At 45.8% G+C, this 12500-nt stretch overlaps 1 protein-coding gene across 1 annotated transcript in view; it reads left to right on the top strand.

Moving 5' to 3' along the window:
* The window catches only part of LOC143282697 (uncharacterized), a 223767-nt gene that overhangs the window by 79978 nt on the left and 131289 nt on the right, over positions 1 to 12500 (top strand). The window contains 3 exon segments of the mRNA XM_076588421.1: positions 4645 to 4742; positions 10427 to 10572; positions 11277 to 11372. Coding sequence (XP_076444536.1) covers positions 4645 to 4742; positions 10427 to 10572; positions 11277 to 11372 — 340 coding nt within the window.

Genomic DNA, 12500 nt, shown 5'->3' with positions numbered 1-12500 from the left:
AGGCACCGTGCAATGATATGCTATTCATTAAGTGTTAAACAAAACGGCACACAATCACACCACCGCCACCCGTACCCGTATGGTAGGGTCTGGGCGGGTGGAGCGTGGGAAACTCCCACCCTGTGCTGTGAGGCGGAAGAGGGCAGATGAGGGCAGTGTCGGGAATTTGGGGGTCACCCCCACCCCGCCCAACTCAATGTTTCTGCTGGAGTCTGTTTTGGATACGCGTGTAGTTGCACACAAAAAGCCATGCTGATAATACCTTTGTTCCTGCAACTGGATTCCTTGTATCTTTTGTCCCCAACGTCCAACTACAATGTTTGTTTGAAAAGGTGTTTTTTTGGGGGGGTTTTGTGTGTTTTTTTCATCATGCTTCATATTGAAAAGGGGTGTTTATCATGCTTCATATTTCAAAGTTGTTGGGGTCCCCCCCCCAGTGAAATAGGGAAATCGGTTGTGTATACATCCACGAAATTCTCTCCTGCCCATTTCCCCCTTCCCCATACTAGACGTGGAGAGGGGGTGGGGATAATGCCCCCTTTCCTGCCTTCTTTCTTACTGAATGACTGGCGAACGTGTGAGATAAATGTTAGATATTGGAGAAAGAATCGATGGGAGACGGGTGGGGTGAACAAGAGAGAGAGAGATACATGATGAGGCAAAGAAAGGAATGTCAAATAATGATCAGGAATCAAAATGTTTATACGACCGGCATACCTACCCCGAGGAATTCTTTCAGGTCGAGGAGATAACCGCATATTCCACCAGGTTGTAAAATAAAATAAATGGGTTAAGTATTTTCTCAGCGACACTGGTTCCTCTGGCTGTGCCTGTGAACAGCCTATGCACGGGACCACACATTTCGCAGGCAGCGCAAGGTAAAAACAACAAATAACACGTCATGTTGAAAGAAGGTAAACGGTACGATGTTGGCGTAGTAAGGCAAGGCAAACCAAGACAAGGCAACTCATTTACTGACAAAACCTATTTACAAGGATTGTTTATCAGCATTTTTAGCCATCATTATGCACTTTTGGTTTAAAGCGATCGCTTTTGTCTGAAGGTATGGGCGTGTGTAAAGGTAACATCTTTTCAGTAGAGGCAAACTCTCCTACTTACTGAAACTAAATATCGACTTATCAACTTAGTCACACAGCATAGAGGGTGCAGGGAATATACGAAAATGCACTTACAGCACCATAATATCACAAGTTTACAATAAATACACATTTTTTTTATAACCCAACAGTGATCCTTATGATGCATTAAACAGCCATTCAAACGAGCTCTCTCTCCTTCCTTCCGCTTACCCAAACACCTCTGTCTGTCTGTCTGTCTCTATGTTTATCTGTCTGCACACACACACACACACACACACACACACACACTCTCTCTCTCTCTCTGTGACTCGCTCGTCAAACGAATCAACAAGACAAGTGCTGAACACAACTCATAAACTGCGACGACAGCTTCATTGCATCGCCAGAAGCGACCTCGAGAAGTGGGGGCTCGTGGGGACTTGTCTGACTCCATTCGTCACCGGTACGACCACATTTATTTCCTGTTTGTGTGGTCAGGACTGGCCCGTAGACATCGAGAGTTGACGAACTAACCGTATGTCGGTGTGTATGGCCCACACGTCTCGCCCCTGTCGTGACGTGGAAGCATTGGTCCGGAAAACAAAGGGAAGTAAATCAGCGCTGATGACGTAAACGAGAAAGTGGAAGGCGCTAGAGAGAAGGAACGAAGGGAGGGTGGGGGGTTTCACCCCAGTAAACTCTGTGCAAAACGAACTCAGCCACCGAAATTGGAGTCATTGTTTTCATCATGGTGTCACGGAGTCTTTTTCTTTTACTGCTGTTTGTTACATTTCGGGTTTAACATCGACACAGGTGATACGGCCGATGAGGAAACCACCTCAGGAAGGGGTGGTGAGGGGGGCGAGGGGGTGGGGAACTTAACAGACCCTGCAATGACGCCGTTTATACGTGAAGATGCCAAGTTTTTATGTTGTGATTCAAACTCACAGCAGTGTGAGTGAGTGACCGTCTGCGAAATGTCAAAGAAGAGCAACGGACATCGGGTTGTTCAACAATAATCTAGCCTTATGATGAATTATTTTGTCGTTAAACTTCAGTCTTGTCTTTTCTCTATCCGCTTCTGACGTAGTGACTGTATTATGGTACTGGTGTGTACATGTGCGCGCGCGCGCGCGCGCGTGTGTGTGTGTGTGCTGGCATGAATGTATAGTTTAGCAGCTAAAACGAAAGAAAAAGAGAAAAAGAAAAAGACACGAAAGCGTATACAGGTTCCAGTGTCTTTCCTTTCCTCAAACCCATCCGTTGTGTGGGTAGGAAGGGGTGGACTGACCTCAGTGTATTTATATAACGTACATGGGCGGAGCTGCTGATCAACCCTGAAGGACTAAAGCCGTGTGTCCACACAGTGTAAGAACCCAACGTTTCATTCCAGGTTATGATGTGGACACACAGCGTTAGCCTAGCGTGTGGGGGGACCGCTTGACACCTGGCAGGTGAAAAGACCTTGGCCCGTCGTGTGTGTCCCTCCCTCCCTACCCCCCACCTCCACCCCTAACGTAACGATTTATCGCTCAGCCCAGTACAGACACGTAGCTCAGAACAGGTTAAAGCTGGCCACTGATCCTCATGTCCACAGCACGGACCCGAGTCAACACAGAGGGCGGTATTGATTGGCTTAAATGGGGGTGGTCAGGTACCGACCGACTGCTAGGGGAAGGAGGTGGGGGTGGATGGAGGGGGGGGGGGGTTGTCCAGTTGGTAGCAGAATACGCTCAGGGCTTCCAGATCTCAGCGAATGTTTGCGAGTTCAGTTTACAGACACTCACTGACAGTAACTTGGCAGTTTTGCTGCTCGTATTATATTGACGTTCACGTGGTGTCAGTGAAGTATTGGGTAAATGTCCCTTCTTCCCACATTTCTGGGATGGTCATGGCCGTCGACCATGATTATCACCTGAGACGGGGAGTGTCGACGTAAAAACTTAATGTAAAAAACAAACCCAAATCTGTTCTTGTCAGTTTCAGGGGTTAGGTGTTGGAGGTGGAGGGGGGGGGAGTCGATGGGAGGTGAGAGGATTAGCTGATATTGATGAAAATAGATATTGATCACGGGGTTGGGGTGGGGGGGGGAGGGGGTGGGGGTTATTGTACATAAACATCCTTGACCATCAAATTTAGATGAGAAAATTCGTCCCACCAATTCCTTTCTCATGGGTATATTGTCTGTTCACTACAACATAATTCACACACACGCACACACACACACACACCACACACAAGTACAAACACACACACACACAGAGGGGCGCGTGCGTCCTTTATAGAAAAAAAAATTGGGGGTGGTGGTGGTGAGGGGGGGTTCCTTAAAGAAAAAATAAAGTTGGAGGTGCTGGGAAAACCACAGAGTATTCAGATTCAAATAGAGGAGACTGCAAGTGCAGGAATTTTTTTTTCAACACTAGAATATGACTTCAGCAATCAGTGTTACATACAGCACACCCTGAATTTCGCCGTTCGTACCTTGTTCCTCTTTCCGTGTATTCTCTTACAAAACAGTGAGCATCATCCAACCGAATATTTAAGCAAAGAGCCATTGGAACAACTACATGTGATGTTGCCAAGTCCCCACATCCGCACAGATACAAACACAGAGGAAACTGGGGATTTTCAGTGCAAAGGGATTATTATCTGGCAATATTATGATGGAAACCAAAAGCGAAACAAACAGCACAGCCACAGCGACCAAGTCCGTCGATGAAACAGCCACGGAAGGGAAGCTAATGCTCTTTGTTTTCGGTAAGCGGTGAGGAAGAGTTTGTTCCCTTGGCCTTAGATCCTTGTCTCCAGTGCTCGCGTATAACATTTGCTGTTTTTGACTCACTTGTGTAAACAAAGTGAGTCTGTGTTTTAACCCGGTGTCCGGTTGTCTGTGTGTGTGTCTGTGTGTCCGTGGTAAACTTAAACATTGACATTTTCTCTGCAAATACTTTGTCAGTTGACACCAAATTAGGCATAAAAATAGGAAAAATTCAGTTCTTTCCAGTCATCTTGTTTAAAACAATTTTCCACCTCTGGGATGGGCACAAAAAAAAAGAAAAAAGAAGAAGCCAAATTATATGCAAACTGCATTTACTATTTATATTTTTTGTATTCTCTAAACTTGGCACTTTGATCTGATATTCTGACCCAACAACAAGAGCAGTCATTATTATCATTTTTTTGTTCAAACAGGAACTTCTTTTGCTAAGCATGGAAGTTTTATTTATTTTGCAAACGTTTTGGTGCAGATAGTAAAAAAAAAGGAAATTACTCTGTAATTAATGCTAGGGGACTTAATTTGCTTTAAACTGATCTTTCTCATCTTAAACATTACATTTTGAAATTATACTCAATACATAAAAAGCTTGGATTTTTTTTTTTTTTTTTTTTTTTTTTTTTAAGTGTATCACAAATGAGTCTTGAAGGCCTTGCCTCTCTTGTTCTTCTTCTTGTGGATTATGTGTAGAAAGGGTTGAAATAAATGAATAAAGATTTTTTTTTTTAAAGTAATTGAATGAATGATTGAACAAGTGAATGAATATATATTATGCGTGTGTGTGTGCAGAATGTCAGCTCTCCACCAGGCGTCCCTCATGGGCAGCACTGACGTCATCAAGCTGTTGGTGGAAGCGGGCGCCAGTTCCGACCTCAGAGACAACAAAGGTGAGGTCCCTTGCATCCTTCGGGTCATGGTGTCTTCTGCACACACACACGCACTCCAGCTGTCAACGCACGCGCGCTTGCACGCGCGCACACACACATATACGCACGCATGTACACGCACACAGACAGACAGACACACACACACACACACACACACACACACACACACACACACACACACACACACTCTCTCTCTCTCTCTCTCTCTGCACCCCCCCCCCCCCCCCCAATTCTCTCTCTCTCTCTCTCTCTCTCTCACGCACACTTACGTGCGAGTTAACATGCTTATATTCCTTAACCAACTTTCCTCCTCCATTTCCTGTCCCACTCCTTACTACGCCCCTCACCCCTCTCCGTCTCCCCCACCACCTTTTTTTTTTTTTTTTTTTTGTCTAACAACTTTTGTCTAATAATGCTTAAGACTACCCACCCCCCACCCCCCCGTCTCAGCCTCTCCCCCCCTGCCCCCAACACACACGCACACACATGCGCGCGCGCACATCAATAATCACGCACGCACACACGTACCTACCCGCCGTGGTTCCCTTCCAGCCTAACCTGGATCAGGATCAGTGGTCTGTGACTGGTGTACATGGTGGGGGCTTCCGGCTGGGGTCCGTGTGGAAGTTGTAAACTCCTGGCCTGCATGTGGCCTGTACAGTTTCCCTGTCGGCCCTCATGGCAGTTGTTTGTGAAGTCAAGTGCAAAGTACAGAATGTTGATTATATTATCTCCAGAGTAATATCATCCCCACAACAGGAGACATTTGCAGGTGGTGTAAAAGAACACAGATAAATAAATAAATACAAAACAGTCGCATACAATTCTTCAGTGACGCATATTACTTATTAGACAGAGTGACAGAGAGATAGAAAGAAAAAAGAGAAAAAAGAAAACACGAAGGAAGCACAGCAGTAAAATGGCCAGCTTTCTGTGGCAATTTGGGACCACAAAAGAATTTTTTTTAAATATCTAGTGTGAGTTGTCAGTCCACAATCACAAATATCTCACAGTCCTTCCTTTCACTCCCTGTTTGTTACTGCGTTGGAAAGTAATTCCGTCTGTATCTGTGCCTCACTATTCCATTCTCTCTCTATACCTATCTCTCTGTCTGTCACACACACACACACACACGTAACCCCCCCCCCCCCCCACACACACACACACACATGTACTCAGCACTCTCACACACATCCTTCTCTTCTCACATGCCTGCCGCTTCCAGTTTCTGCACTCTAAGCACCCCATTGACTAGCACACAGAGACAATGGAGCCCTTGAGTACCACTTGACACCCGCCCCCCACCACAGGCCGTGGTTCCTTCCGGCCCAGGCTGGATCAGCATCAGGCCTGTGATTGATGTATCTACAGGGACTTCCGGCTGGAGGTTTCTGTGAAAGGCCCCGCTTGTAGTTGGTGGGCGGGGGGATGCGAGTACCCCACATACGAGTCTCTTGCCTGCATGCCTGCCTGCCTGCATGTCTGCTTTACTGCACGTGGGCTGTTCAGTTTTCGTGTCGGTTCTGTGTCTTCTCTCAGCTGCCCGGGAGTTCAAGTGTGTGCTGGGGTTGTTGTCGTCACACTTTTCCAGTTATCCAAGCTTAGGATAGGAGTATTTGTGGAGATGTCTGTCAGTTCTGCTTGCTGAGCTGTATACTTAAACCACACATGCAGAGGTCAATGGTCGTCCGTCTGTTCGGACTGAACCAGCAGTCAGGATGCGTGGTGTCGAGTTCCAGTCCATGGAGACTCACTCTGGCGTGTCCGTCTTTGTTTCCTACTCCTACCTTCTCTCTCTCCCCCCTCTCTCTTTAGCGTGATCCCTCCCTCCCTCTCCACCCCTCTCTTTCTTTCCCCCCTCTCTCTCCCTCCCCCTCCTCTCTCTCACTTTTTCTCTGTCTCTGTCTTGTTCTCTTCCCTTTCTTTATCGCATACATACCACTAGTGCACTGTCTTTACATGATATGTTAGACGACTCATTGTCATTTCTGTTGACCACGGTCTCATGTCTCTCCGCCCGAAGGCCTATTCGGAACAGAACCACAGAAGAGGCGCGCGGGTATCGCTGGAGTACTGGGATATGAAGATGTCTGCATTACATTTTACACTGGAGGATTTCAGATGGTGACATTCTCTGAATTTTTCTTCCGCATCCAAGAGAACAAAAGGTTTTGGCTTGGATACACAGTACTGATAATTGCACGTAATAAGAATATTATATTATAATGTATTATATTATTATGTTGTTTTTCGCCCCTCCGAAACAGCTGCAACTAACCGGTGCCCATACATACCAGCGTTCTTCGTTGTTTTTATTCTTAGAACAGTCGTCGGAAAATTTATGGTCTTTCTTGTCCTCCTGTATAATTTTGAGTTGATCCCTGTGTCTGCCGGTGTGCTTCGGACAACATTAGAAACAACGTTTGTTCGCAAAAAGAAAAGCGAAGACATCAGCGTTTGTGTTTATTTTTGTTACTGATTTGTAGCTTTCACTTCATATAACAGTTGCTGCTTGTCGATGCCTCATACATGTTAATACCACTACGGTAGAGGAATCGTATTTACTATCAGAGCACCACTTGGAGAATTTAAAATACAGCTCTTTTGTCGTTTTTTCTACATGGGCTGATTTTTCTTTTTAGAGTAGTTGCATGATATTTATTTGGCTTTCACGTTTGTTGGGAATGCATTTATGTAGGACACTGGGCCCAAATATGTTGAAAACTTAAACGAATACAGTTTTTTTGTGCCCCCCCCCCCCCCACCCACCCACCCACCCACACCCGCCCCCTCCCATCCCCCGAATACACTCATATAACTTCAAAAGGGAATAATATGATTTGATTGTCTCTCTTTAAGATAAGAAATGATGACGTTTCTTTCTTTCTCCACCCCTCCTTACCTTCGTACCCACACAGCATCTCACACCCCCATCCCCTTTTTTTCATGACCTTCAGCACGCGCGGTTATCTCGCAAGCACCTGTTTACAAGATGTGAGTGCTCCCCTCGAACACAGCAATAGAGATCCGAAGACCGGAAGTTGTGCGCGTGTGTGTAGCTCTCTCTTTCTCTCTCTCTCTCTCTCTCTCTCCCTCCCTCTCTCTCTTATTCTTCCCATGCACCTGTGGAGATGTAGTTGACCTCCATCCACCCACCCACGCGCGTACCCACACGCACACGTGGAACACAGGAACACTTGATCATCGTATCAGGCATGGTTGAGTGGTCCGGCAGACCTCTTGCTGCCTCCAGAAGGGCAAAGGGAAATGCGGATTGAGATGGCTGTCTTTATATGTGTCTCTGTCTGTCTGTCACACACACACACACACACACACACACACACACACACACACACACACACACACACACACACATTCTCTGCTCCCTGTGGAGTATTTGTAAGGTTTCCCGTTGTATTTCTTAAAAATTAATAAAGTATTATACCAATCACAATTTGACAGAATCTTTTCAAGTAGCGTTTACAGTATTCTAACAAAATGGAGGAGGAGGAGTAAGGAATCTCTTTCGTGCAGACTGGTTTAACATCATTCCTTCTGTGCAGCTTTGGGAGGCAAAAAAAAAAGAGTTCCCTCCACCACCGCCTGTATTTCCATGGAGATTCTGTTGCAGGGAATTAGGTTTTGTCCTTAGACAGTTCCCCAAATGGAATTTGTCACACGGTCACTTAGGGGCGAACGTGCTTTCGGAAGTTTTGTATCACCTGTCAAGTATGGGACGAGGTCACTTTGGATATTTCCTCAGGGGGAAATTGAAATGAATAATAAGTTCAGCCGCGTCATAAACATATCAAATAACAAGTTCCACCGTAACATAAACATATCACCTTCACCTTCACCTTTTCCATAACCCAGTGGAGGGTCGTCGGGGCACCTCAGACGATTTCCAGGCCAGTTCTCTACATCGGTTCCGGTCTCTCGCAGCTCTCTGTGAATCTGCGAAATTCAGGTCTGTCCATTCTTTGATGTTGTCCTGCCACATTTTCATTTGGTTTAAACAGTATTTTATTTGGAACACGTCACAATACAACACAGTTATAGATGAACAGGACAACAAGAAAATCTTATATTTTCTTTTGCCTCCCTCCCTTCCTTGTTATTCTTTATTCACCCATGAACATATCACCGAAACCCATTTTTACACATAAACATATCACCGAAACCCATTTTACACATAAACATATCATCGAAACTCATTTTACACATAAACATATCACCGAAACCCATTTTACACATAAACATATCACCGAAACCCATTTTACTTACAAACATACCACCGAAACCCAGTGTACGTCGGAGTGATCAAGGAGTAGAATGTTATACAGCTCGAAACGCGAGTGGATATCTACAGCGTTTGGAGCCATCATCTTTGCTTGCATTGAGTATTAAAACATTGTAAGAGGACTGTATTTGCGGCATATAATCAGGGTGAGAAAACCTCAGCGTTCTTACCCGTCTCGCTGACGTCGGTCCCTGAACAGGTTTGCAAACGCCGACAGTGACTTGCCATGGGTGGACTTCTGGACATTGATGGCGACTGGCTTGAGCTGGGTTGGAATTACGTTTTGTGGTGTTTCTTCAGGGCACACGCACGGACAAGCTCAAACAGCCGTGCGCGTGCACATCCACTCCATGAAATGACTGAAGAACTTTTAGTTTTGAAATATATGTTCTTCCCTTCGTGTGCACAGCCCACATGTCCAACTAGATAAACACCTTTTGGAATGTATGCTTGTTTCCTTCATCTCCTTTCTACCTGCAAGGACATAAAAAAAAAAGTCTGGAGAGAAGTTCCGATAGTGACTTGGAAGAGAGAGAAAATAATGACGACGACGTGGCGTTTTTTTGTTGTTGTTGTTTGTTTTTGGTTGGGTTTTTTTTGTGTGTTTTTTGTATTGTTGTTGTTGTTTTGTTTTGTTTTGTTTTGTTTTGTTTTGTTTTGTTTGTTTGTTTGTTTTTGATGAGGATGGCGGATGGCAGTAAATGTTGATGTCTGATCTTGACAAAAGATAACACATGACAAAGTCGAATGATGAAGATGATTATGAGCAAAGGTGTGGAGTGATGGCTTAGAGGTAACGCGTCCGCATAGGAAGCGAAAGAATCTGAGCGCACTGGTTCGAATCCCATAGTCGCCAGTATTTTCTCCCCCTCCACTACACCGTGAGTGGTGGTCTGGACGCTAGTCATTCGGATGAGACGATAAACAGAGGTCCCGTGTTCAGCATGCTCTTGGCGCACGTATAAGAACCCACGGCAACAAAAGGGCTGTCCCTGAAAAAATTCTGTATAAAAAATCACTTGGATAGGAGAACAGATAAAATTGCAGGCATGAAAAAATACCCCCTCCCTCTCCCCTCCAACCCCCATCCCCCCAAATAAAAAAGAAATTAAAAATCGGTGGCGCTCTCAGTGTAGCGACGCGCTCTCCCTGGGGAGAGCAGCCCGAATTTCACACAGAGAAATCTGTTGTGACAATACAATACAATACAATACAATACAATACAATACAATGATGACTGTGACGATGATGACCGGCGGCTACGACGATGATGATGATGATGATGATGACAGACAGTTCACTGATGACAACACTGACGACGACAATGATGATGATAATGACGACGGAGGGACGGTTGAGTGACGACGAGAATGGTGTGTGTCAGGGATGGTGGCCCTGCACTACGCCACGTGGCAGGGACGGCCGGAGCCGGTGCAGGCACTGCTGCTGAAGCAGCCCCCGGTCAACGAGCAGGCCCTCAACGGGGAGACCCCGCTGCACCTGGCCTGTCAGCACGGGCACATCCATGTGGTGAGGGTGGGGTTGGGGGTGTGTTTGTGTGTGTGTGGTGTGTTATGTGTGTGTTTGGAGAGAGCGAAAGAGATAGATAGATGGAGGGACATGAATTCATGAATTGAATTAACTTGATTTGTAAAAGGCGCGTAAAAGTGTCCGCTCTTTGGTTGTGTGTACACCGCGCCACCCACTCACAAAGACCGTGAGACGAAAACAAAAAAAACATTCAGTTCCTTCACAGCAGGCGCGCGCGCACACACACAGAGAGGGGGGTGGGGGGGCATTTTTTTTTTATATTCATTATAGGCCGTGGACCCTCATGAAAGATGTGCAGTGAACACATATCACAATACAGCAAATTTTCAGGACATCATATTAAAAACAAACAAACAACAACAAAACGATTAACTACAAATTTAGCAAAGCACATCAGTATCAGTTAAGTACAAATTAAACTGCGGATTTTAATGCTTTATACATGTACCCAAATAATTATTTTATAATGGTTTCCATTTTTGATGACAGAAGCTAGGAAAATCAAAACGTAGTTGGGTGTCGGTAATATTTTCGTAAGAGAAAAAGAGAGAGGGTGGGAGAGAGAGAGCATGTGTTTGGAGAGAGAGAGAGAGAGAGAGAGAGAGAGAGCATGTGTTAGTGGATTGTAGGTGAAGGATAAGGTGGGGGTTATATCGTGCACGTTTGTGTCCGATGTCTTGCAGGTCAAACTGCTGTTGAGCCATCATGCCGACCCCACCATCTGCAACAAGGACCTCAAGACTCCCCTGGACCTGGCCTGCGAGTTCGGCAGATGCAGGGTGAGTCAGTCAGTGAGTTCGGCAGATGCAGGGTGCGTCAGTCTTGTGAGTTGGGCAGATGCAGGGTGCGTCAGTCTGTGAGTTGGGCAGATTCAGGGTGCGTCAGTCTGTGAGTTTGGCAGATGCAAGTGAGTCAGTCTGTGATTTCGACAGATGCATGATACGTCAGACTGCGAGTTCGGCAGATGCAGGGTGCGTCAGTCTATGAGTTGGGCAGATGCAGGGTGAGTCAGTCTGCGAGTTCGGCAGATGCAGGGTGAGTTAGTCTATGAGTTGGGCAGATGCAGGGTGAGTTAGTCTATGAGTTTGGCAGATGCAAGTGAGTCAGTCAGTGAGTTTGACAGATGCATGATGCGTCAGACTGCGAGTTCGGCAGATGCATGATGAGTCAGTCAGCGAGTTCGGCAGATGCAGGCGAGTCAGTCTGTCAGTTCGGCAAATGCAGGGTGAGTCAGTCAATGAGTTCGGCAGATGCAGAGTGAGTCAATCAATGACTTCGGCAGATGCTTGAGGAATCAGTTTGTGAGTTCGGCAGATGCAGGGTTAGTCAGTCTGGAAGCTCGGCAGATGCATGATGAGGCAGTCTGTGAGTTCGGCAGTTACAGGATGAATTCAGTTAATTCGGGAGCGAGTCAGTCAGTTTGGAGGGTAAAAGGTGAATCAGTGATTTTGTGGAAAAGATTTGAGTGAATTTTTCCACCATCCACAGAATAGGTGCTTAGAACTGACGGAGAGAGTCATGATAGTGTATGACAATGCCTTGTTTAATGTGTGTGTTTGATAATTCTGTGAGGAAAACGAATTTTCAAATGAAACACACTCAAAATGAAACACGCACGTGCACGCACCTGCCCGCACGAACACATCACAGAGCACACACACACACACACACACACACACACACACACACACACACACACACACACACACCACCACCACCACCACCATCCCACACCACACCACAATACACCATACCACACCACACACTTGTTGATGGGGGGGACTTGCAGGTGTTTAAGAAAGAAAACTTGGGCAACAACAATCCTGAGCTTATATTATGCTCTTTCACGTATCACAAACGATCAACAAATGCGATGGCGAAAATACACGCAATATTTGATAACGAAG

Source organism: Babylonia areolata, chromosome 1 (genome assembly GCF_041734735.1).
Source record: "Babylonia areolata isolate BAREFJ2019XMU chromosome 1, ASM4173473v1, whole genome shotgun sequence".
In the NCBI taxonomy this organism is placed as follows: domain Eukaryota; kingdom Metazoa; phylum Mollusca; class Gastropoda; order Neogastropoda; family Buccinidae; genus Babylonia; species Babylonia areolata.
This window is presented reverse-complemented; position numbering and strand designations above follow the sequence as displayed.